Source organism: Dromiciops gliroides, chromosome 2 (assembly GCF_019393635.1).
Source record: "Dromiciops gliroides isolate mDroGli1 chromosome 2, mDroGli1.pri, whole genome shotgun sequence".
NCBI classification, from domain to species: Eukaryota; Metazoa; Chordata; class Mammalia; order Microbiotheria; family Microbiotheriidae; genus Dromiciops; species Dromiciops gliroides.
Window position 1 is genome coordinate 79,186,133 of NC_057862.1, and position 27,107 is coordinate 79,213,239.

At 40.5% G+C, this 27,107-nt stretch overlaps 1 protein-coding gene across 1 annotated transcript; it reads right to left on the bottom strand.

Annotated features, from left to right (window-relative positions):
• Positions 1–627: 627 nt before the first annotated feature.
• Positions 628–27,084, bottom strand: LOC122741817 (cytochrome P450 2C19-like). The gene is made up of 10 exons (XM_043985614.1): positions 26,905–27,084; positions 25,138–25,375; positions 21,419–21,581; positions 20,801–20,951; positions 19,077–19,254; positions 18,577–18,753; positions 14,491–14,632; positions 10,647–10,834; positions 7,416–7,557; positions 628–1,462 (listed from the first exon to the last, which is right to left on the bottom strand). Exons 2-10 carry the CDS (start codon positions 25,315–25,317, stop codon positions 1,278–1,280), a joined length of 1,506 nt encoding a protein of 501 aa, XP_043841549.1. The 5' UTR covers positions 25,318–25,375; positions 26,905–27,084; the 3' UTR covers positions 628–1,277.
• Between the last annotated feature and the right edge of the window lie 23 nt (positions 27,085–27,107).

Genomic DNA, 27,107 nt, shown 5'->3' on the forward strand with positions numbered 1-27,107 from the left:
ATTTGAACTCAGGTACTCCTGAATCCAGGGCCAGCATTTTAACCACTGCGCCATCTAGCTGCCCCCCTAACATCTATTTTTAAAACAGTGTTCTGGGGGCAGGTAGGTGGTGCACTGAATAGAGCACCAGCCCTGGATTCAGAAAGACTTGAGTTCAAATCCAACCTCAGACACTTGACACTTACGAGCTGTGTGACCCTGGGCAAGTCACTTAACCCCAATTGCTTCACCAAAAAACAAAAACAAACACAAACAACAACAAAAATTGTGTTCCAAATTCTTTCTCCCTCCCTCCCCATAAAAATAAGTAATTCAATATGACTTATACATGCATGCAAGGCATTTCCATATTAGTCAGATTGTGAAAGAAAGCAGCCAAAAAAAACCTTAAGAAAAAGAAACTTAAAAAATTATGCTTCAATCTGTATTCAGACACCATCAGTTCTTTCTCTGGAGATGGATTGTATTTTTCATAAATCTGAGGTATTATTTTAATGATGTTTGGAAGGAAAATGGGGAGAGCTTAGATAAGTTCCTACTTTTTCTCTGCCATTTTAAGATGCCTTTCTTGATTTCCATAGTTAATTAGTGTCCCCCACCTTTCAATACCTTATATTTTATACATTATTTTGTATGTCCTTATCTTCCTTTGTTTTGTCACCCTACCCCCAGGCCCATAGAATATAAGTTCCCTGAGGCAAGTACTTTTTGGTTTTGTCTTTGTATTCCTCAGCCTAGCAGAATATTTGGCACATAGTAGCTACTTAATTTTTGTTGAATTAAATTGAATAAAAGATAGCCAGATACTCTGTCACTGTCTCTCTACTTGGGTATCCATTTCTCTTTAGTCATTTTTGTTCATGTTCTTTCACGTTGAAAGATTATTCCTTTAGGTGGCACAGTGGATAAAACACTGGCCCTGGATTCAGGAGGGACTAAGTTCAAATCCAGCCTCTGACACTTGGCACTTACTAGGTGTGAGGCCCTGGGCAAGTCACTTAACCCTCATTTACTCACACACACACAAAAAAGATTATTTCTCTTCTCAGAGAAAACAAAATTTTTAAATCCTCTACAAAAGCCAATCCTCACTTAAAAACCTTTGGTGAAGGCCACTAAACTGTCCCAGAAAGGTTATACCACTGGATAGCTTTATTTTTTGACAAGTTGTCCCCTATATCAAACTTTGTACCTCTTCCATTACTCCATTACTAGCCCCTCTGGGGTTCGGCAAATATGCCTAGACTAGAGTAGTTGAAGCCAAACCATCACCTACTTCACAGAGAAGGTAGAAAATGGAGTTTATAAGGAGGAGGTACAGAGCCAAATCCACTGGAAATTGGGGTGGTGTCAATATCTTTTGGGTCAATGAGAGGCTTCAAGGTGAAATTCTGTAAGATGGTGGTAAAAACCAGAAATAACTCCATCCGAGCCAGGCCCTCGCCAGCACATGACCGTTTTCCTGAAAGAGACAAATGCAAACACTCGATACTCACAGATTCCTACTGGATTCAGGCCACTCCTTCTAGTTTGTGCTACCTCATCACCACCCATTAGTGCTGGGTCAATAACTATATCCATTCCCGTCCAATCTGCTCTAGAGCACCTCATTTAATCTCTCTCCCTGAGTCCAGGAGCCCTAATGTCTGGTGATTCCACTTTCTACTTAACTCATGGGGAATAATTAAGAATTTCTTGGACCTTTTGAAGACCCAAGCCCAACTATTTAGGTAGGAGAGGCCCTCTCAGTTGCCTCTTTTTTTTTTTCCAGGCAATGGGGGTTAAGTGACTTGCCCAGGGTCACACAGCTAGTAAGTGTCAAGTGTCTCAGGCCGGATTTGAACTCAGGTCCTCCTGAATCCAGGGCCGGTGCTTTAACCACTGCGCCACCTAGCTGCCCTCAGTTGCCTCTTTCTAAATCAATCCTCCAGGGCCAAAACAAGTGCTGGGATTTTAATTCTGTGAAAAGTTATCAAAGACCCAGAAAGATTACAAATTCATCCATACTAAAACCCACAAAGGCTAAAGTTGTGGCTACTCTTGGTGCCACTGGTGGAGGGGAGTAAAAAGGGAATGATTTTTTCAGTTCCCATTTGGGAAGTCTCTTTTTTTTCCAGCCACTTTCTCCACAGCCTTCTCATCAACTGTCTTACTGACTATACCAGAATCAATACCCTGGAGGAACTTCAACTACTAGATGAGTTGGGGGAAGAAGATTAGGGGTGGGATAGAGGGGGAAGGGTGCAAAGAGATGTGGAGTCCTCAGGAGAAAGTTTCAGCAAGACACAAAGAAGGAAGGAATTTGAGAAGAGATTGAGGAAGATTAAGATAATTGATAGAGAGCTGGAGGGACTTTAGTGGCCATGTAGTCTAACACCCTTCAGTGTATAAATGAAAAAGCCAAAGCCCAGTGAGTTGAGATGACTTCCCAAGGCTCAAACAGATAGCATAGCTGGAATTCAAGCTCAGGTCCGGTGACTCTAAAGACCTTGATCTTTCCAATGAAATAATAAATGAAGGTGCCATTGAGTATGATGGAAAGAGAGGGCATGTTGGTGGGCAGTCCACTTAGTATAGATGGGAAGGCATGCACTCCCTTCCCCCTTCCCAGAAAAGGGTGTGATGACTTCAGGATCTTGGTAGGATGGCAGCCCAGGAAATTAGCACTAGATAGGGGCTAAGGGTGGGGTATGAAGAAGAAGAGAAAGTTTGACATTTACCATGGGAAGAATCACCTTCCTCAAGATGTCAGCTAATGAGCAAAGACCCAGCCACACCATGTAATTCTGGTTATTAGTATATAAGCCTAGCAACAGACTGTAGATTTGGAATCTGAAGACCAGTCCATTCAGGTTCAAAAAAGCTCTTTGCTAAAATTTGGACTACTAGACATTATTTTTTTGGCCACAGAAACTCATGAAACTGTCTACTAAGATGCATAAGGGCTGGATTCTGTGTTGGCAAAAGGAGTATCTCCACAGATGAAATCCAATGATACTTTCAAATGTTGAAGTACAACTATTGTTATTGAAAACATCAGTTAGGAAGCAAAATCTTGCTGGGTCCACCCCAAGAGGTCTATGGTTGTGGGGAAATCATCTTTAGTGTGTGGTCTGGTGTGTTATTCCCCCATGGTCCCATTCACCTTTCCTGTATGTTACTGGACCAAAATTCCCTTCCCTAGCCCCACTATATGTGTTGTTTCCTTCACTGGAATGCAAGATTCTTGAAGGCAGGAACTCTTTGAACTATCTTTGATCTCAAATCTGCATCCTTAGTGCATAATCTGGTGATGGGCACATGGTAAGTACTTAATAAATATTTGTTCATTGTCGGTCATTTGGTCAGTCACTATTCTGGTCAGGCAACACAGCTCCAGAACCTGCCCCCTACTTCCTGCCTAATGCCTATTCAGCCATCTGCCACTAACCATTCATCCTTATCTCTCTCCTCAGCCTTAGCCCCAGATGGTCAAGGCACTGCCATAGAGATCACTATGCAGACATAGGGCAGCTCGCTGCCCAACAGCTTCCAGCACTGACAGCTCTAACTTGATTATGACCCAGTATTAGTGGTGAAAATCTGAAGAGTAAGTTCCCTCGTGTGAGTTTGGCCTTGGACAGTGAAGCATTTGGGGATTAACTGCTGGACATGCTTGTCCTAGTCAAGGATCAAATTTCTGATACTGCAAAACTCTAAAGTAGGACTTTGGATTATTGATCCATATTAGCACATGGGTAACAGGTCATCAAGATAAACCAGCCCTTTCTTCAATTTAATGATATACAAAGTTGAATCTTGCTGCCAAATATTGTTAGAAAATTGTACCCGTGGCCTCAAACACTTGACACTCACTAGCTGTGTGACCCTGGGTAAGTTACTTAACCCCAACTGCTTCACCAAAAAAAAAGAAAGAAAGAAAGAAAGAAAGAAAGAAAGAAAGAAAGAAAGAAAGAAGGAAGGAAGGAAGGAAGGAAGGAAGGAAGGAAGGAAGGAAGGAAGGAAGGAAGGAAGGAAGGAAGGAAGGAAGGAAGGAAGGAAGGAAGGAAGGAAGGAAAGAAAGAAAGAAAGAAAGAAAGAAAGAAAGAAAGAAAGAAAGAAAGAAAGAAAGAAAGAAAGAAAGAAAGAAAATTGTACCCAAGGGATGAATGTTTACCATGTACAAAGCATAGTGCTTAGTGGCTGGGATACAAATTGAAAAGTAAGATAGTCCCTGCTCTCAAGTAACTCATATTCTAATGGCAGAAGGCTTGCCTGTCCTTTATGTGGCACTTGGCTCTTCGCTAGTAGGGAGGACTGGCCCCTTCTCCACAAGAGCTGCTTCTCTTGGTGATGGCTGTAAGGACTTGGCTAGAAGGATCAGTGGTCTGGGGGTTGGGGAGTCTTGTGCTTATCTGCCTCTTGGTAGCAGTTGGTCCACAGTTGTTGCTGGTGGTGATGATGAAGGTAAGTCTTTTCTCAATGATGACTTTTCCCCTCAATGAGGGTTACAGGGGCTTGTCTAGAAACAGGTCTGGTGTTTTAGGGTACACTACTTTTCCCAAAGCTCTTGGGTACAAGGTCTTGGGCTATCTAGGTGTGACTCTTAGCTGACGGTACTTCAGAGAACAGTTTTTGCTAGTCCAGGAGTATTAGTGGTGATTATGGAGGTAGAAGTGACCTACTGTTTCCACCCTACTTTGGGAAGGAGGAATAGAAATGAACATGCAAAAAGGGTGGGGAGCTATTTTTCCAAATTCCAGTAACTTAGGCACTATTTCAGGTGATGACTCATTGCCTAAGCAGTACTGGAAAGATTTTTTTTTAAATTCTCTCCACCCTTTTAATATGATTCAGGATTGGACAGGACCTTAGAGATGACTTAATCCACTTACCCTCATTTGACACATAAAAATGCTGAGGCACAGAGAGATTAAGTGATTTACCCAATCTCACAAGAGATAGTAAATTCAATATGAACTCAAGTCACAAGGCTCAGATGGACCATGTCCTTGAGGGTTGAAAGAACCAGTGAATAAGGTGACTAAGTCTCTCTTGGCAATCTCCAAATATTTGTGAAAAACCTCAAGATTAGAGCACAAATGTCCCAATTTTGAAAAGAAAAGAAAAAAGGAGGAAGGACCAAGAATACAGTCTTGTAACCAAAGGCCAATGAACTTGAATTTAGTTCCTGTAAAAATTCAAGTGTATACTATTGAAGGCATGGCTAGAAAAGAGTCAGTGACCACCATGAGCCACTGTGGCTCCATCAAGAATAGGTCATGCCAAATTAACTTTAGTTCCTCTTTTTGACAGAGTAACTATACTGATAGAGAACAGGAATGCTAGTTATAGTTCACCTAGATTTTTTTTTAATTTTTTTTTTTTAGTGAGGCAATTGGGGTTAAGTGACTTGCCCAGGGTCACACAGCTAGTAAGTGTTAAGTGTCTGAGGCCGGATTTGAACTCAGGTACTCCTGAATCCAGGGCCGGTGCTCTATCCACTGCACCACCTAGCTGCCCCTCACCTAGATTTTCACACAGTATTTGACAAAGTCTTTCATGTTATTCTTGTGGAAAAGGTGGAAAGTGATGGGAGGTGAATAAGCCTTTATATAGTGCCAACTATGTGCCAGACATTATGCTAAGCACTTTTGCCAACATCCTCACAATAACCCTCGAAATAGGTGCTATTATTATCACCATTTTACAGCTGAGGAAACTGAGCTAAATAGAGCTTAAAAGTGGCTTGTCCAAGGTTATACAGCTACTGAGACCAGATTTGAACTCTAGTCTTCCTGACTCCAGGTCCAGTGCTCTATCTACTATCTCACTAATTACATCTCTGCAGGCTAAATGATGAAACAATTATGTGGATTCAAAACTAGTTGAGTACTTTACTGAAAAGAATAATTATTAACAAGTCAGAGACACCTTGAAAAATTATCAGTGGAATGTTCCAAAGATCTGGACTTAGCCCTGCTCTGGTTAATAATTGGGTAAAGACGCAAAAAGGCATGGTTATCAAACTTGCCAATGATGCAGATGACATAGCTAATTGGGAGGGAAAGCAAACATATTGGATGAATAGGAGATTTCAACGACTTCTTAGTAGGCTGGAACATTGCGTTCAATCTAATAATATAAAATTGAATAAGGATTATGGATGTTTCATTCTCGGACTCCAAAAACCAAATGCCCAAGTAAAAGATTGAGTGAAAAAATGGCTAAATAGCAATTTGGCTGAAAAAGATCTGGAAGTGATAATAGATCACGATATGGACCAATAGAATGATATGGTAGCCAAGTAAATTCATATCATCTCAGGATTCACTGAGAGAAGCATAGCATGTAAGCATGAAAAGGTAGAGGCTCCACTGTTTCCTTTCCTGGTTAGATAACATTAGGAATATTGTGTTCATTTCTGGTGCAATATTTTAGGAAGGATACGGATTAGTTGGACAGCAACCGGGATGATGAGTGGTTCTTAAGAATGGGTTAAAGCTATCTTTACATGTAATGGAAAAAATAAAATACCTCATACATAAAAAAAAAGTAAACATATAATGAAATTTATGCACCAAAAAAAAAAAGAATGGGTTAAAGGGGGGCAGCTAGGTGGCACAGTGGATAGAGCACTGGCCCTGGATTCAGGAGGACCTGAGTTCAATCCATCCTCAGACACTTAACACTTACTAGCTGTGTGACCCTGGGCAAGTCACTTAACCCCAACTGCCTCACCAAAAAACAAAAAACAAACAAAGAATGAGTTAAAGGAACTGGAGTGTTTAGCCTGGAGAAGAGAGGATTGGGAGGTGACAAAGAGAAAGAAGGACACATGATAGTTGTCTTTAGGTGTTTAAAGGGCATCACAGGGAAGAGGAATTAGACAACTCCTACTTGACCTCATACTATAGAATTAAGAGCAATTCAGGGAGTTTAAATTGAGAAGTTGCCAAGAAGTAGATTTTGAGCAAATGCGAAAACGTTTTAACAATGATAGCTTTCGGGGCAGCTAGGTGGTGCAGTAGCTAGAGCACTGGCCCTAGATTCAGGGGGACCTGAGTTCAAATCTGACCTCAGACACTTAAAACTTACTAGCTATGTGACTCTGGGCAAGTCACTTAACCCCAATTGCCTCACCAAAACCCCCCCAAAAAAACAATGATAAGCTTTCTCAAAGCAGAATGGGCTGCCTCATAAAGTGTTGGGCTTCCTATCACTGAATGTCCTAAAGTGAAGTCTGGCTGGTCACTTTTATAATATGTAGTAGAGGGGATTCTTTTTCAGGTTTGGGTCGGACTTGATGGCCACTCAGGACCCTTCCAATGCTGAAATTCTGTGACTTTGTGAAGCAGCAGATCTGGGATTAGAAGCTTGGTCCTCAAAGATCTCCCTTCATCTTTGGTGTGCAGATTTAGGGAGACTTGTCTTACCTATTGAAAAAGGCATGAAATAGTCACTCTTCTTAAAGTTGCCACTTTCATCCAGGAAGTGACCTGGATCAAACTGGTTTGCATTGGGGAACGCTTTCTCATCATACAGAACAGAAGTCAATGATGTTAAAACAGTGGTGCCCTGGAAAGAACAAACACAGAAAAAAAATCAATTCTATAGTAAGATTCCCAGAAGATAGGGGCAGCTAGGTGGCACAGTGGATAGAGCACCGGCCCTGGATTCAGGAGGACCTGAGTTCAAATCCAGCCTCAGACACTTGACACTTACTAGCTGTGTGACCCTGGGCAAGTCACTTAACCCCAATTGCCTCACCAAAAAAAAAAAAAAAAGATTCCCAGAAGATTTGAGCAGGAAGGGACCTTATACTTAGACCAAGCCCCTTCATTTTATCAACATAGAAACAGAGCACCAGTACTATTGAACACCCTGTTGTAAGCCAGGGATCAAATTAGTACAAGAACCAAGATCTTCTGACTTCTAGTCTTATCCCATTTCTTTGCATCGTACCATGCTTCCTATCTCCTCCCTAAGTTAGTCTTCCCCAGCTGCTTTCTGATGATCTGCCTTGACGAGCATCTTTGATGTTAAGGTCAGATGGGTGTGCACTGGGGAGCAGTGTTGTTGAAAATACTGGGGTGCAGGAGCTGAGAGTACAGCACAGAGCAAGTTAAGCAGGAGCTACAGTCAAGCATTAATAGTGTTACTGAAACTAGAGCTTTCAGTCTTTGGAATTGTACCAGGAATTGTATTCAAGAGATTTCTGGTATTGCTTCCCTTTAGTTATCAAGGTTAAGAACACCAGCTACAATCTACCTAATAAGGGGCAGCTAGATGGCGCAGCGGATAGAGCACTGGCCCTGGAGTCAGAAGTACCTGAGTTCAAATCCAGCCTCAGACACTTAACACTTACTGGCTGTGTGACCCTGGGCAAGTCACTTAACCCCAATTGCCTCACTAAAAAAAAAAAAAAAAAACAATCTACCTAACAAGGCATCATCTGGCCTTTGAATGAAGACTTCCATTGGGGGAGAACCTGGTACTCTCTGAAGTAACCCATTCTCTCTAGGATAGATCCAAATTGTTAAAAAAAAAAAAACTAAATTTGCGTCTTTGCAACTTGATTTATTTCTCCTAATTCTGTACTCTAGAACCAAGTGGGATAAATCTAATAACTTCTCCACATGATAACCCTTCAAAAACTTGAAGACTGATGTTAAATCTTTCCTTCTCCAAGTTAACATCTCCAATTCCTTCAAATGATTTTTATATGGCAGGATCTTAAGGCCCTGAACCCTCCTGTTTGAACTCCATTGGACAGCTTCCATCATATATCAGTATTCTATCTAAAATGCAGCAGTTTGAACTGAACACAATAACCAGTTTGGATCTGACAAGATCAGAGTTGGTGGGACCATTACTTTCTTATCCAGGACACTATGCCTCTCTTAATGCAACCCAATAGTGTATAAAAAGGACTCAGAGTCAAGAAAAACTGGGTTCAAGTCCCATTCTCTCTGGGATATTTCTTTTATGGCACATTTATTTTATTCAATCCTGGAAAGTCACCTAGCTCCTCATTGTCCCAGAAAACTCTCCAAGTCCAAAATTGCACACCAATCTGCATTGAAGTTCTTCAATGGGAGTTCCTTATATCAATAAAATCACAGGTCCAGTCCTATACACCCATATACATGCATGCATACATACATGCATATGAGTATTTGTATAGATATATACATGTGTATATACACATGTCTTGATATATGTAGATACATATTTCATCATTCTCTATTAAGGGCATTCCCAAATTCAAAGGCAGGGAGAAACAAGTCTGCTGTGTTTTAGAAAACATGTAAAGAAAAATAAAGATTCCCCAACTGATATATGGACAAAGGATTTGAACAGGCAGTTTTCAAAAGAAGAAATTCAAGTTATTAATAGCCACATTTTAAAATGCTCCAAAGCACTAATAATTAGAGAAATTCAAAGTAAAAAATATTCTAGGATTCTACCTTAGATCATCAGATTAGCAAGCTGACTGAAAAGGAAAATAACAAATGCTGAAGGGACTATGGAGATACAGGCAGATTAATACAATGTTGGTAAAACTCTGTTATGGTCCAGCCATTTGGGAAAGCAATTTGGAACTATGCCCACAAAGTCACTGAACTGTATCTATCCTTTGACATAGCAATACCACTTACCCCACTCCCCAAGAAAAAAAATCAGAGAAAGAAGAAAAGGACACATTTGTACTGAAATATTATTAATGCCTCTTCTTGTGGTAGCAAAAAAGTGGAAACTAAAGGTATGCCTATCAATTGGGGAATGTTTGAACAAATTATGGTCTATGAATGTGATAGGAATAGCTTCAGAGAAACCTTAGAAGACTAATATGAACTGATGTAGAATGAAGTGAGCAGAACCAGGAGAATTTATATAATGACAATATTGTAAAGACCAACAACTTTAAAGACTTAAGAATACTGATCAATACAATGAGCAACCATGATTCCAGAGGATCCATGATGAAGCAGGCTACCCACCTCCTGACAGAGAGATGAAGGACTGAGGGTAAAGACAGAGACATTTACATTTTGGACATAGTCAACACTGCAATTATACATATATGTCACCAGGAGTTTGTTTTTCTTTTTTTCCCAATGAGAATAAAGGAAAAGTGGGAGAGAAAATATATTATTCATTGAAAAAAATTAAATTAATACCTGCCTTTCTTTGTATCCTTAACATGGTGCTTGATAAATGGTAAACACTTAATAATTGACTGATTTTTTTTTATCTAAGAAAAGTAAAATACGAATTCATAGCTGTAGCCCTAACTTTCAGGCTTTACAAATTTCCATGTGTCAAAATCTTCACTAATTCTTTGACCCTGTGCCAGCAATATGATAATATGTATTACTCTGTAAGAACTGAAATGAAATCTTGTCCTTGGAGAGCAGAAATAGGACCAATGATTGGAAATTACTAAAAAATCAGATTTCAAATGTATAAATGGAATCATTTTCTGCTGATTTTTAGTGTCAAAAGATGTAATGGGCCACCTGGCTAAGTAGGCTGTACATTGTCAGTGGATATCTACAAGCAGAGACTTATAATCAGTTGTCAGAGGTAGGGGTTGGACTAAAAAGCCTCTGAATTCCCTTTTATTTCCAAAATTCAGTAGCATAGATGCAAGAAACACTGACCTTGGGGATGACATACTGTCTGAATTGAGTGTCTTGTTTTGCTGCATGGGGCACGTTGGAGGGAATTAAATCAATGTGTCTCTGTATCTCATGTACCACAGCATCGGTGTAAGGCATGCTGTTTCTGTCCTTCATGCAGGGATTTTTGTTTGGGCCAATCACACGGTCAATTTCTTCATGAATTTTATCTAAGACAAAGGAATAAAAATGATGTCAAAAGTGAGGAAGGAGAGAAAATGGAGATTTCCCATAATTTCTCTCTGGACAGTCATTCAGAGCTACTTCAAGAAACACACACTCAATCCTCTTTACTGGAAAATATAGCTACATTTAGTCTCTTGGGGAAGCTAAGAGTCCACAGGTAAGACACCTAGAGTATAGGTCTTGAGTTGTCCTTAAGCAAACACAGAAGGGCTTTTGGAGGAATTACACAAGGCCACTAGTTTTATCTCTTCATAGCTATGTGAATAACAAGGAATCCAGATTTGTCAGTTCCTCCTGTTGCTAGGACAAGATACATTTGCCACAAGGAATGAAACTCAAGCTAAGAATAAATCTGGGAGGGCAGCTAGGTGGCACAGTGGATAAAGCACTGGCCCTGGATTCAGGAGGAGCTGAGTTCAAATCCAGCCTCAGACACTTGATACTTATTAGCTGGGTAAGTCACTTAATCCTCATTGACCCACCAAAAAAAAAAAAACAAAAACAAAAATGAAACAAAAAAGAATATATCTGGGATTCCTTGGCTAAATAACCCTCCTTGCCTTACTACTTATTCAGTACAAGAGAGAGACATTCTTTGTGAATCTTATGACTATGAAATCCTTACTTGTCATTCAGAGCACTTCACAAACTGAACCCTTCCTCCTTTTCCATTCTTAAACCTAACTCCCCCAGACATTCTCTACAATCCAGTGATACCAGTCTTCACGCTGTTCTTTGAACTCAATGATTTCTCTCTGACCTTTTACCTTTTCACTGTCTAATCCCCATACTTGAAACACTCTCCCTCCTCCAACCTGCTTCTAGATTCCTTGGCTTCCTTCAAGGTTCAGCTCAAATCCTATCTTCTGAAAGAGACCTTTCCTATATTCCTTAACCCCCTACCCCAACTGCTTATGCCTCCCCTTTGAGATTACCTTCAATTATGCTCTATTTATCTTGCAAGTACATAGTTGTTTGCATGCCATATCTCCAATTAGAACAAAAACTGCTTGAAGGCAGAGACCTTGTTTTTGCCTTTCTGTGTATCCCAAGCACTTAGCACAGTAACCAGTATATAGTATAAATGCTTAATGACTAACTGCCATAATGTAAATCTCTATCCAAGTAGATATTTTTTTGGGTGGAGCAATGAGGGTTAAATGATTTGGCCAGGGTCACACAGGTAGTAAGTATCAAATTCTGAGGTTGGATTTGAACTCAGGTCCTCCTGAATCCAGGACCAGTGCTCCATCCACTGCACCACCTAGCTGCCCCCTATCCAAGTAGATCTATAAAGCTAGGTTGACTTCTGCAAGGTGATGTATAAAAATATCATCAAAATCTTAAAGCAATTATTAGTTTTTGCCAGTTGCTTTCAAAATGAACAAGTCCCCATTTTAAATTCATTATATATTTTTAAACATATCGGTGTCATTTAATATGTTATTGTCATCAATCATTCATTATTCTTCTGTTTGAGGGGAAGCAGGAAGAAGACTGGACTTTTCCTAGGGTTGCAAGACCTGAGTTCTCTCAATCCTACCATTAGCTAGACATTTGGTGAGCCATTCTTTGAGACTTCAAGCTTCTCATCTGTAAAATGGAGATGATGCCTGCCTCATTGATTTCACAGGACTGACCAGATGCCCAAATGGATATTCAAGTGCATTTTTATACTACCTTCAAAACCCAACAAAACATGGGGCAGCTAGGTGGCGCAGTGGATAAAGCACTGGCCCTGGATTCAGGAGGACCTGAGTTCAAATCCAGCCTCAGACACTTGACACTTACTGTGTGACCCTGGGCAAGTCACTTAACCCCCACTGCCCCGCCAAAAAAAACCCCACACACACAACACAGAGTAGACCAACTCTTCCTCTTTGATCCTATGTTTCAAGGGCACTAGTCGAGGGAGCAAGAGAGAAGAGAGAGAGAAAGAAGGAGCAGGTAGCCTTAGAAAAAGTACCAAGAGATGTAGTGTCTTCAGAAAAAAATGCTAGATTCCATTGAAATTCAGACAATTAAAGGAATTTGAAAAGAAGACATTGAGGAGAATTAAGATAACCTATATAGAGCTGGAGGGACTTTGGTGGTCATTTAGCTAACGTCCCCTCAATGTACAAAGGAGAAACCTGAGGCCCAGAGAGGTGAGATAACACAGGCAGCATAGGTGGAATTCAAGTGCTAGTCTCCTAACTCTAAAGCTCCTTATCCTTCCAATGCAATAATAAAGGAAGACACCATAGAGAATGGTTTAAAGAGAGGGCAGAGAGGGATTAGAAATAGAAAGGTGTAGGGACAAATTTATCATGGGTGGCTGCCAGTTGATCCTAGACATCCTGCATAGTATGGGTTCTCAGGCCAGGTAGCATGTTGGTGGGCAATCCACTTAGCATAGATGGGAAGGTATGTGCACGCATCCATCCCAGAAAGGGGTTTGGTGCAAGACCCTGAAAACAAGGCAGTCCAGGCAACCAACACTGTTTGGGGGGTCGCGTGTGTAGGAGGGAAGAGTTATACTCCCCAGGATGTCAGCAAAGGGACAAAAACACCATGTTGTTCTGGCTCCGAGCATAGGCCTGGCAACAGAGTATAGATCCGGCATCTGCAGAACAGCCTATTCAAATTCAAAGAATTTCATCACTAAAATGAGGACTACTGGAAATGAGGTTTTTTTAGCCACAGCAACTCATGAAACTGTCTACTAAGATGTATAAGGTATTGGTAAAGGGAATACCTCCACAAACAAGTTAAAAAGATGCTTCCGAATACTGACTGTTGTTATTGAAAACATAAAGCAGGAAGTAAATCTTCCTAAATAAAGCAGGGATTCTTAGCCTGGGGTCCACATCAAAGAGTCTATGATTAGATTTTGGTTTGGTAAAATGTTTTTCATCTTTATTTTAATATAATTGTTTCTTTTGGTAATATTACATATTTTATTTGATTGCATTTAAAAACTTTATTCTGAGAAAGGGTCCATAGATTTCACCAGATTGGCAAAATGATTACACACACACACACACACACACACACACACACACAGAGTTAAGTATCTCTGTCCTAAAGGAAAGTGAGCCTCTAGACCCTCCCTTAACTGAAGCTCCTATAAAGGAGCTTAGGGGCCATCTAGTCTAATCCTTTCACTTTATAAATGAGGAACTGAGGCCAAGAAAGGTTAACTTGCTCAGAGTCCGTAACTAATAAGGATCTGAGGTCGGATTTGAACCCAAGGCTTCCTGACTCAAAGTCCATATGGCAACCCACCTTCTAATTCTGAAGCTCTGCAAACATAGCCAGAATGACACTTAAAAGCCTTTCTAGCTTATTAGAACTTTCTGGAGCTTGCACTCCCTTGTGTCTTTGAAATCCCAGAGCCATCTCCATGCCAAAGATTTTCATGAAATATTTTGAAATAATAATAAATAATAATAATAATAAAACACCGTGATTTTTTTTCAGTTCACAAAGTGCTCTACTGCAGTATCCATAGGAAGAAGGGAGGAAATGTGCACATATGAGAGATGATACATGAAAACAGCAACAGAAATTTTTCCAAGCAGAGCTAAACAGGGCCACAAGACCCTCTCTTACTGATTTTCCTTCTCAGTTTCATTTTTATTATTATGTATCAGTATACCTGTTATTTCAGGATGTTTCAGCAGATACAGAAGTCCATATCTTAGAGTGGTACTGGTTGTATCTGATCCTGCAATAAATAGGTCAGATACCATCATAGCCAAGTTCTCCATGGTAAATTCAGACTGTGGGTTTTGCTTTTCCTAGGGAGAATTTGATATAATTAATTTACAAATAACTTAATTGGGTTATGTCCATAAATAAACCAAAATGGAAAAAGAAACTGGAAATTAGCTATAAAATATATCCAATGCAGATACTCCATGCCCCTCAAAAAATTTTAGAAGTTTTATAAAATAAACAAGACTCATTAGCTTTGTAACCTACAATGAAAAATAAAAAACAACTTACACGTAATTATTTATTCAAAGCTCTTCTACATACATTCGCTCATTTGATCTTCATAAATATTCTGTGACTTTTAGGTGGAGCATTACTAATCTCTTTTTATAGAGGCTAAACAAATTCCTAAATGTCTCAAGATAGTGAATGCTGGACCTAGAGTTTAAACTCAGCTTTTGCTGACTCCAATATCCGCTACCTTTTCCACCATGCCTCTTTAAATAGTCTTGTTGCTCCTGCTTCCCAAGATGTGGGTATGAAGGAAATTGATCTATTTAAGACCAGAATTGAATAAAACATAAATACCCAAGGAATTGAAGATGAGACTATGGAAATAAGAGGCAGGTGCTGTAGGATACAATTTAATTCAAGTCACCAAGTACTTACTGGGTTAGGTGCAGGAGGAAAGACAAAAGAAGCATATGAAATTCTCCTTACTCTCAAAGTGGTTACAACCCTGAGATTTATATCTATCTATCTACCTATTTATCTATCTATCCATCATCTATCATCTATCTATCTATATACACATATATGTACAAATATAACATCATTTTGTTTTGTTTTGTTTTTTGTGAGGCAATTGGGGTTAAGTGACTTGCCCAGAGTCTCACAACCAGTAAGTGTTAAGTGTCTGAGGCCGGATTTGAACTCAGGTCCTCCTGACTCCAGGGCCAGTGCTCTATCCACTGCACCATCTAGCTGCCCCTATATATGTACAAATATATATGGATATGTGTCAGATTATATTTAGAAGGAATTCAGAAAATAAAGAGGTCAACACGTACCTTGAGAAGGGCATAGTTCCAGGGCAGCTAGGTGGCACAGTGGATATAGCACCAGTCCTGGATTCAGGAGGACCTGAGTTCAAATCTGGCCTCAGACACTTGACACTTACTAGCTGTGTGACCTTGGGCAAGTCACTTAACCCTCATTGCCCCACCACCCCCCAAAAAAAGAGAGAGGGAAGGGCATAGTTCAAAAAGAAGGATTTAAATTAGAGCTTGAATGATGAGAAATATTCATTAAGGGATAGAAATAGCAAGGTGAATTCTGAGAAATTAGACTGGAGGATTCATCTTGGGGAGTAGCAGGAAGTAAGGTTGGATATGGAAGGTAAGGTTAGATTTAAAAAAAAAACTTAACATGATGATTTTGTATGTATTTTTCTCTTTTCAAAGACCTCTCAATGACCTCTTTTTCTATGTATAAGTATGGTATGTGGTGTTATGGGAAGGCTAATGTGGCAGTGCCATTATACAAGTTGGGTTGGATCAAGAAAACCTATTGACAAGAAGACCAACCAAATGACACCTCAAAGACATCAAAGAAAAAGGGAAATGGCCCATATGTTCAACAATATTTATAGCAGCTCTTTTTGCATTAGCAAAGAATTGGAAAGTAAGGGGGTGTTCATCAATTGGGCAATTACTAAACAAATGATGGTATAAGAATGCAATATAATACTAATTTACCATAAGAAGTTATATAAAGAATGATGTCAGAGAAACCTGGGAAGACTTGTATGTGCTTATGCACTGAAATGGGCAGGAATAAAAGAACAATTTACACAGTTAACAACAACACCATAAAGACAAACAACTTTGAAACCAGATGCATCACACTTTTCCTTTTCCATAATCTTCAACTCAACATTCTACTCTCTGCTCATAATTTCCTGTACTTTTCTCTCTCCTTCTTCCTTACTCCTCCTGAATCCCTTGTTCATCCTTACATCCTCACTATATCCTCCATTCAGTCATTCCATTCTCCCCTCTTTTTTTAGTCCATCATGCTTCTGCTGGCCTCAAACGAGTTCAGGGCTTCCACCCCTAAATCTGTTGTCCCTAACTTTATGTCCTTCGTTCTTTATCATTCTTCCTTGTGTCACCACCAAAAGCTGCCTCCTCTATCCCATTCATTCTGAGAAAATCAAGAAATGTGCTGACAGGATATTCATAGCATCTCTATTTGTGGTCAAAAAGAATTATACTGGGGGGCAGCTAGATGGCGCAGTGGATAGAACACTGGCCCTGGAGTCAGGAGTACCTGAGTTCAAATCCAGCCTCAGACACTTAACACTTACTAGCTGTGTGACCCTGGGCAAGTCACTTAACCCCTATTGCCTCACTAAAAAAAAAAAAAAAAAAAGAATTATACTGAAGGGTGCTCATCAGTTGGGAAATGGCTGGACAAGTTATGGTATATGAACATGGTAGAATACTTTTGTGTTCTAAGAAATTATGAAAGAAATGATTTCAAAGAAATCTAAGAAGACTTGTATGAACTAATGCAAAGTTAAGTGAGCAGAAGCAATAGACAATAGTGTAAAAACAAACAATTTTGAAAGACTTAGGAACACTAATCAACAAGATAACTGATCACAGTTGGGTAGGCCTCATTATGAGACCTCACCACTTCCAAATGGAGAGGTGATGAACTCAGTACAGACAGAGGTTTATTTTTATGTTTTTGTTCTTGTTTTTGCACATAGCCAAGATGGGATTTTTTTTTCTTCACTACACTTATTTGTAACTTTTTTTCTTGCTTTTTCAATGGAGGAGAAGGAGAGGTAGGAGGGAGAAAATTCAGACATAAAAATAAAATAAAATTGTATTTTGAAAATAAAATTAAATAAATAACAATAATGTGTGGGTAATAGTAGCACCTATGTCACAAGGTTGTTGTGAGGGTTAAAAAAATAAATAATGCTTTTTAAACTGTAAAAATAAAAGAGGCTACTGTTTGTAACAGGCCAGGTAAAAGGCTATATAAGTCCTGAACTAGGGTAGAGGAAGGGTGGAGGAAGCATATATGAAGATGTAGGTAGAGGAAGCACATATGAAAATACTCTTGGAGTTACATACTAGGTGACCACGTTAAATAATGCATTCTTCTTGGCATTTAATTGACACATGTAAGCCCTCCAGAATACTCAACACGGCCCAAGGCATGCAGCCAAACTAACTGACTCTAGTTATATCCAGTAAACAGGCTTAGCTTTGGGGACAAGAAATAAAAAACTTAGGTGGGAAGCCCTGAATGTCTTCTTACAATTGACAAGACCCCACACTTGCATAAGCTATTCTGTTGGGGTCTCAGCTGCATGTGTCACTGTGGAAATAGTGAGATCTTGGAAACTACTCATCAGCCAGCTGCTGGGAGGTCCCCATGACCACCTCAATACATATATACTTATTCTAATTATGTATCCTTGCATAAATGAATCTTAATATTGGAGAGAAAAATAAGTCAGTAATGACCAGTGACCTACACTATCCCACATGATTGCCAAAAGCTAATGAACTATAACAGGGAGCTCCCTTGGAATGTCCAAAGCCCTTCCCAAATTACAGACATAGTCTCCAGTGTCCCACCCCTTTCCAGTACATCTTTCACTAATCACCTGCTGGAACTCCCCCTACAATATGCCATGCCCCGCCTCTTGACTCAATCCTAGGTCCACATGTGCCTTATCTCTTCCTATAGTCTCTTCTCCAAGTGAAAGAAAATAACAATGTCACTTTAAGAGACACTGAGTACCTCCATGTTCGGGTACTTGAGGCTCATGTAGACATGCACTGAGAACTGGTCTGTCCATTCTGGAGAGCAATTTGGAAATATTTGGGAAAAGCTGCTTGCTTTCCCCTACTTTCTCAGTGACCCACTACAGTAGCACATGATTGTCACTGAGAATGTGTCCCAATACAGGATGTGAATAACCCATGAAAATTGAGCTGCCAACCTGCTCCATTTTTATCAGGAAGTAGTCAATAAAGTCTCGAGGATTGTCAGGGTCCAGGGTCTCCTGGTGTTCCTCCACTCTCTCTAAGATAAAATCACGCAGCATTTGACAGTTTTTTAAAAATTTCCTATGAGATCCTGGGAGATGACGTGCTATAGATGGAAATAAATTGTAGACCTAAAAAAAAGAAAAAAAAATACACGGCTTTTTTTTTTTTTAACTGCATAGAAAAGATAATTCTTCACTCTAAGATTCAGATTGTAGAAGAGAAGGATGAATAGTAATCAGTGGTTAACAGGACAATTGTAGGACAAAGTTCCTGCTCTGTCTACATTCAGTGGTTCCTGTCCATGAGAAGGAAGGCATGACATATCCCAGAATTCCACTGCTTCACCTCCCAATATGATGCATGATGAATCCTAGTCTAGTTCCTAGTAATTGTTTCTATGAAATTTTTTTTAAATGTCTTGAATCCCAGGAGAAAAAAATACTAGCTTCACCTGTATCCATGTAGAGTTCAAGATTTCAGTGTTTTCATCAAAAATCTCTAATAAATGTAGAATTTTCTGGTCATGGTATTCAAAACGTTTCTGGAAAATGACAGAGCAGATGATATTGCAGGGAGCACACTCCAGAAGGAACTTGGGATCATAGGGCTGTCCTAAAGAATGAGAGAAGCTTTAACTTGCATTTTAAATTAAAATATCATTAAGTTCACAGGGCAAGGTTTGCCTGACTTGGAAGGCAATGGCACCTGAGTTTGCTCCTGTCACCCCAAACAGGTACAGTTTACAAGTTGATACTTGTATGGTAACTGTTTAGGTTATATTAAAATACTAGTAGTATTTGTAGTCAAAGTAGTGGTTGTTATAATTTGTAGTAGTAACAGCAGCACCAAAATTAGTAGTAGTCATCATAGTAGTAGTGGTGGTACATGCTTTATCTGATTTTCTCCTTACAACTCAGGGCAAATATTAAACCCCCATTTTATAGCTAAGGAACATGTGGTGAAAGAGGTAAAATAAAACTCCAAATTCTATGCTCTGACTGGCAAAGTCCAAACCATTGACTCCAAAGTTACTGTTCCTTCTAACACACCACGCTACTCGCCTTGTCAAAAATCTGTTCCCCTAGGTATGGCAACCCACATCTGTAATCCCAGATACCAGGAAGTCTAGAGTTGGCAAGTCTCTTGAGCTTGGAAGTTCTAAACAACAGCGAGCTAAGTCAGTTGGTGAACTAAGTTAATATGGTGAGTTCACAAGAAGGGGAGAAGAGAGGAATGTCCATTTTACCAATCCACATAGGAAATGGAGCAAGTCAAAGCTCTCCTGTGGATCAGTAGTGGGAATAGCCCACTGAGTAGCCTCTGCACTTTCTCCCCTATATATGAGATTCAATCTTTTTTTTAAATCTGTTTCCAACATCCAATCTTCACTTTCAGACTTCCCCATTTCTATTAATGGGATCAACATTCATGGAGTTACCACCCTAGTTAAATACTCATCTGAAGGCTGGCCATTGAGTGATAAGTCCTTTGGCCACGGAAAACCATGAAATAAAGACAAAATGTCCCTAAGTCATATGTATATAGGCCCTTCCTGTTTCTGCTGTGATGGCAGCATAAAAGTGGAAAGGAGGCAGTCTTCACAGGGCTGGGTATAATAACCCAGGCTTTTGACTGTTAGCTCAGTCTTCTTTCCAACCACTGCCTTCCCATAAGCCTAGTGGAATCCCATTAGGACTGCTATACTATGTCTCTTGTATTTTTTCTCAGTAGTTTGTAGCCTTCTAGGGCTTCCAGGAATGATCACAGGGTTTTATAGACTTGTATTAGACAGGACTGAAAGATCAAACTCCTTATTGCTGAGTACAATAAATTTATTGACACTACCTCAGTCTGAGAACTAACAATTTCAAGAAGAGAACAGCTTTTCTTAAGATTAGTGACATAGGGGCAGCTAGGTGGCACAGTGGACCAAGCACCAGCCCTGGATTCAGGAGGACCTAAGTTCAAATCCGGCCTCAGACACTTGACACTTACTAGCTGTGTGACTCTGGGCAAGTCACTTAACCCCCATTGCCTTGCCAAAAAAAAAAAAATAGATTAGTGACATAAAGTAAAAAAAAAAAATAAACTAAGCTAAGTAAAGCTTAACAATAAATCTAAATTAATTTAATAAATAAATCAGTAAATGAAATAAATAAATAAACAGGCACAAACCATTTGTTTTTTTTTAATTCCTCCACAAGGCACTTTGCTTCTTCTTGGACTCGCTCCTCAATGCTCCTCTTGCCCATTCCCAAATTCCTTAGGGTTGTGAGGGAGAAACGCCGCATTTGCTTCCACCTCTCTCCACTGCTGAAAACTATTCCTATAAGGAAGATCAGAGAAAGAACAGGGAATTCCTCAATATCTTGATTTCTAGCAGAAAGAGAGGAGAAGAGAATGAGACTGACATACTTAACCCCACCTCAGCCATCATAATCACAAATCCATCAGATGATCAGGTACTCACATCCCCCTTATTGTAAAGAAATGGCCCTAAATCTGGATGCCAAGTTGAATGCATGTTTTGGAGCCTCCAAATGACTATGGAATAAATGAACCTTAATCCCCTCCACTTCTTTTTCCCCATTCTAATTTCCCTGTTCTACACCAAGAATAAACATACCCAGGGCAGCTAGGTGGCACAGTGGATAGAGCACTGGCCCTGGAGTCAGGAGGACCTGAGTTCAAATCCGGCCTCAGACACTTAACACTTACTAGCTGTGTGACACTGGGCAAGTCACTTAACCCCAATTGCCTCACTAAAAAAAAAAAAAAAAAGAATAAACATACCCAATCCTTTGTTAAAATCATCAATAATTGGGAAACTTCCTCTGGCAGCAAAATCTTCTCCATGATCAATCAGAGCTTCTTTCACTGCCTTGTACCCATGTAACACAACAACAGGCTCAGGACCAAAGTATAGAGTAAACACTGGACCATAGGTTTTTGCCAGCTGTGGAAAGAGATGTAGAAACATTGAGAAGAATCACTACCAAATTGGCTGATAAACTGCTGGTCTCATTGGAGAAGTTCTCAATCTATTACCAGCCCTTTCAAAACATTTTTGATGTCTATAACAGAAAGGATCCAAGCAGAATACATGCCTGACCCAGGACCCAGATGGGCCCACAGCACAAAATCCCACTCATTTCTGTGGCGTAGCAGCCAGTAGGCTGGTTAATGAAAGACACCAAGATTCCATCCTTCCTATTAGAGGAAGGAGGTGGTGGTGGTTTTTGGTTTGTTTGTTTTTCTGAATCTTAAAGAACACCTGAGTTGAGGAAAAGAGAGGGTCCCATCAGTGAAGAGGCCAGACCCATTTCCCTACTGGAAATCCCACAAACCAATACTATAAAATCATTAGATTTACAGCCAGAAGAGACTTTAGAGATCATACGATCCATTCAATTTTTTTTTTTTAAAGTGAGGCAATTGGGGTTAAGTGACTTGCCCAGGGTCACACAGCTAGTAAGTGCCAAGTGTCTGAGGCTGGATTTGAACTCAGGTCCTCCTGAATCCAGGGCCAGTGCTCTATCCACTGCGCCACCTAGCTGCCCCCAATCCCTTCAATCTAATTTTGCAGATGAGGAAGCTCAAAGAGCAGACAAGGGCACCAGTTTGAAGGTTTACCAGGTCATAATGATTGTACTTCATGCAAAATTGCATGGCTAGGGGGAAGCTAGTTCAAATCCGGTCTCAGACACTTGACACTTACTAGCTGTGTGACCCTGGGCAAGTCACTTAACCCTCATTGCCCTGCCCCCGCCCCCATGCATGGCTATAAAACACTTTCTTATATGTTAACTTCATCTGATCTTCACACACAGTCACAATTTCCCTCTTACACACAAAGAAACTAGAAAGATTCAGAGAGATGAAATCACTTGCCCAAAGACACAAGGCTACTAAGTGTAAGAGCCTGGACTTGAATCCAGGTCTTTTCTAATTCTATGTCCAATGCTCTTCCTATTACCCCAGGTTGCCTCTCAAAGGCTTTGAGACCTACAGGGTCTAGATCTTGAACTAGGAATACTCAAGAGTTCAGAGCTTGCTGGTGTTCCTGAGCCTGGGCTTGCCTCTAGGCAGGGACACAGGATTACACGCAAGAACTGGGGCTACACGCAGTGGCTGTGTCAGTGCTACTGTGGAGGCATGTGTGAGGAAAACATTCTGATCCCTGAATGTTTGCAGAACCCTTTCTTTCCCCTCAGTGATTAAGACAAACTCATGAAATAATCAATCCATTTTTACCTATGATGGCTGACAAGCTCTCTCCAAAGTCCATAGTGATATCTCTTTTTTTTTTTTTTTTTTTAGTGAGGCAATTGGGGTTAAGTGACTTGCCCAGGGTCACACAGCTAGTAAGTGTTAAGTGTCTGAGGCCGGATTTGAACTCAGGTCCTCCTGACTCCAGGGTCGGTACTTTATCCACTGCGCCACCTAGCTGCCCCCGTAGTGATCTCTTAATGGCCAAATCCAATGGCCTTTTCTCAATCCTCATTCTTCTTGACCTCTCTGCAGCTTTTGATGCTGTTAATCACTCTCTTCTTTCTAGATTTTCTGGACACTGCTTTCTCCTGGTTCTCCTCCTACCTATTTGACCACTCCTCATTCTGCTTAGGGCATCTAGGTGGCACAATGGATAGAGTTCCAGGCCTGCAACCAGGAAGACCTGAGTTCAAATATGGCCTTGGACACTTATTAGCTGTGTGACCCTGGGAAAGTCATGTAACCCTTTTTGCTTCAGTTTCCTCATCTGTAAGATGAGTTAGAAAAGAAAATGACAAAGTACTCCAGTATCTTTGCCAAGAAAACTCCAAATGGAATCACAAAGAGTGAGACATAATGGAAACAACTAAACAACGATCTCATTCTGCTTTGCTGGGTCCTCATCCGGGTCATACCCTCTAACCTCGGGTGTCCCTCTGGGCTCTGTCCTTGCTCTTCTTCTCTTCTCTCACTTGGCGATCTTATTAGCTCCCATACATTTAATTACCACCTCTATGCTGATGATTCTCAAATGTACCTATCCCAATCTCTCTATTGACTTTCAATCTCTAATCGCCTTTCAGGCAACTTGAACTGTATGTCCAATAGACATCTTAAATTCAACATGTCCAAAACAGATCTCATTATCTTTCCCCCTAAACCCTCCCCACCCCCAACTTCTTTGTTACTGTAAAGGGGAATACCATCCTCCCAATCTCTCAAACTTGCTACCTAGGAGTCATTCTGGATTCTCCCCTATCTCTCACTTTCCAAAGCCAAGCTGTTGCCAAGGCTTATCAATTTCACCTTTGCAACATCTCTGAAATACATCCTCTTCTCTCCTCTGATATTGCCACCACTCTAGTGGAGGCACTTATCACCTCACATCTAGACTTTTGAAATAACCCAGCCTATTGGGTCTACGCCACTCTAATCCATCCTCCATTCAGTCAACAAAGTGATTTTCCTAAAGCTCAAGTTCAACTATGTCACTCCCTTACTTAATAAATTCCATTGGCTCCCTGTTGACTCCAGGATCAAATACAAAATCCTAGGTTTGGCATCCAAAGCTCTTCATGGACAGCTAGATGGCACAGTGGATAGAGCACCAGCTCTGGATTCAGGAGGACCTGACTTCAATTCTGGCCTCAGACACTTGACACTTACTTAGCTGTGTGACCCTGAGCAAGTCACTTAACCCTCACTACCCTGAAAACAAAACAAAACAAAAACAAAGCTCTTCATAACATAACACCTGGCCCCCTGCCTTTCTAGTCTTCTTACATCTTGCTGACTCCTCACCATACATACTCTTTGATTCAGTGGCACTGGCCTATTTACTGTTTCATGAAAAAGACACTCCATCTCTCAACTCCTGGCATTTTCTCTGGCTGCCTGCCAAGCCTGCCATGCCTGCAATGCTCTCTCTTCTCCTATCTACCTACTGACTTCCTGGCTTGCTTTAAATCCCTACTAAAATCTTTTCTTTGACAGGCAATTTTCCCTAATCTCTTTTAATTCTAGTACCTTCCCTCTCAATTATTTCCTATTTATCTTTTGCATACCTTGTTTTAGCAAGTTTGTTTACTTGTTATCTCCCTCCTCAAATTCTGAGCTCCCTGAGGGCAGGGACTATCTTTACCTGCTTTTTGTATTGCCTGGCACCTCATAAGCCTCGATAAATCTTTATCAGCTGACCGCGAGGGCTCCCGGAACTTTCCAGCCCAGAGGAAGCAATTTAAACATTCTCACATTCATGCCTTTGAGAATGTATATCAGTTATCCTTGATTACTTGATAACCAGAGACACCTACTAGAACCCAGTAACACCTAATTAAAGATGATTCACTAGATCCTTCTAGCCACAGGGTAGATATGAATCAAAATATGGACCAGATAGCATACGAGCTAGCTTCTAAAATTCTTAGGATGATCTGTTTGAATACACAATCTCCAGCAATACAGGCAGCTAGAAGCCAGGACCAAAATAGATTTAAAAAATAATAATAATGCTAACTTACTGGGGCAAAGGAGTTGTTGATATTCTTAGTGTCTAACTGCAGCATATTTCCAATCACTGGAAAGGGAGTAGGACCAGGAGGAAGCTGTCCTTTTCCATGACTCTTTCTCCATGCTGAAAAGAGAAGCAGGCAGGAGATACAGAGCACCAGGCCAAGAGCAATGACCACAGACGGTTCCATGATAGTTCTTCCTTAATCCTAATGTGATAGAGGACTTAGAAGCCAAAGCCTGGAAAAACTGCAAATACAAAATCAATTACCCAACAACTCCTCCTTCTCTTAGATAAAATGTGGTTTCACTTTCAATAGACTTTGGTTTGCTAATCTCTAAAGTGTCCCTTATGCCACTATTATTTAAATCTTTAGTATTATTTTCCAGACCAAAACTATGATTTCCTTCCTACCTGACATGTTAGCAACATCTTGTCCATAACTTATGGTGTCAAAAACAATAGACTATTGAAAAGTTAAAGTGATTTTCTTGTGGTTACTTAATACGCGTCCAAAGCAGGGTCATTACTTCACACAGCCTCCCTGCTATATAATAGGAGGTGACATTTATATAATGCCCAGGCAGGATTAAGGGAACAATTCCTTTTGGGTTTTTTTGTTATTTTTGTTTGTTTTGGTGAAGCAATTGGGGTTAGGTGACTTGCCCAGGGTCACACAGCTAGTAAGTGTTAAGTGTCTGAGGCTGAATTTGAACTCAGGTCCTCCTGAATCCAGGGCCAGTGCTCTATCCACTGTGTCTCCTAGCTGCCCCAAGGGAACAATTCTGATGACTTTTTAGCTTCCTATTTATTTACAGGATTTACAAGTTCATGGGTATGATGCAGAGTCTCCCTCCCCTAAAATAAAGCTGCCTAAACCCCTGAGAAGGTCACAAGGGAAGACTTGAAACCTGATTCCAAGGCCAATCTACCATCCACTCTGCTAACTTGCCTCTCTTCTCTTTAAATATGACCTGTTTGAATACATGCAGGTCCATTGAGGATTTTGAATTTGGGTTTTCATTTTGTCCTCCACATGCAAAAAAAAAGAAAGAAAGAAAGAAAGAAAGAAAGAAAGAAAGAAAGAAAGAAAGAAAGAAAGAAAGAAAGAAAGAAAGAAAGAAAGAAAGAAAGAAAGAAAGAAAGAAAGAAAGAAAGAAAGAAAGAAAGATTTAAGAGGGAAAAGGAAGCCCAGCTAGCCTTCCAATCTTTCAGAGTATCTTAGAATTTCTTTCCGTGTGTCCAGGCTATGTCAGTGGAGTCAATGGAGGCAGAATCAGGGAAGAGGAGCTGAAGAACAAACAGCTCTCAGGTTTCTCCCCTCTCACCCATATTCATAATCCTGACTCGCCTAGTGGAAGAGGGAGAGGGCAAATGAACTCCTGTCTGAGCCTCACTTTTCTCATCTTCAAAATGGGGATTTGCACGACGGACCTCACAGGATTGTCGAGAGGAAAGTACTTTGTTGCTATAGAAATATGTTATTACTGGTCTAAAGCTATTTTTCCCCAAGGAGGATCATAGGATCACGGTTTAGACTAAGAGCTAGAAAGGATCACAAATGACAGTGTTCAGTAGCAACCACCTCCTTTAATTCGAGCCCCTAAGAGGTTGGATGGTTCACTCCAGGTACGATACTAGGTAACATAGCCATAGTTCTAACCAGGACCTCTGATTTGAAATCCAAAGTCTTTCCTTTACAACTGCCGTGGAAATGAAATCAGCCCCCGCCCCCCCAGCCAGGCCTGTGGAAGGAAATTGACACAGGCATCCTGACCTAACCCGGGGTTCTCCGCGTCCTTTCCCGACTAATGCTGGGTGATCCGCACTGGCTCCTGGGTGCCTCTCGGGTGCTGTCCAATTCTTCTAGCTCTAATAAGGTTCCCAGCTACAGCCGCACTGCTTCCGAAGTTTCCGGATTCCAGGGCTGTTCTCCAAGCTGAAGTTTGGACCAATACGACAGGTCCCCACCCTGGACTG

What these genes read in the sequence shown, in the direction of transcription:
- LOC122741817 (XM_043985614.1), bottom strand. Translation starts at nt 25,317, where the DNA reads ATGGAACCGTCTGTGGTCATTGCTCTTGGCCTGGTGCTCTGTATCTCC. An exon ending in TCAACAACTCCTTTGCCCCA is followed by an intron (nt 21,582 to 25,137) that starts GTAAGTTAGCAT and finishes CTCTTTCCACAG; the next exon opens with CTGGCAAAAACCTATGGTCC. An exon ending in GAATTAAAAAAAAACAAATG is followed by an intron (nt 19,255 to 20,800) that starts GTTTGTGCCTGT and finishes TGCAAGTTAAAG; the next exon opens with CTTCTCTCATTCTTTAGGAC.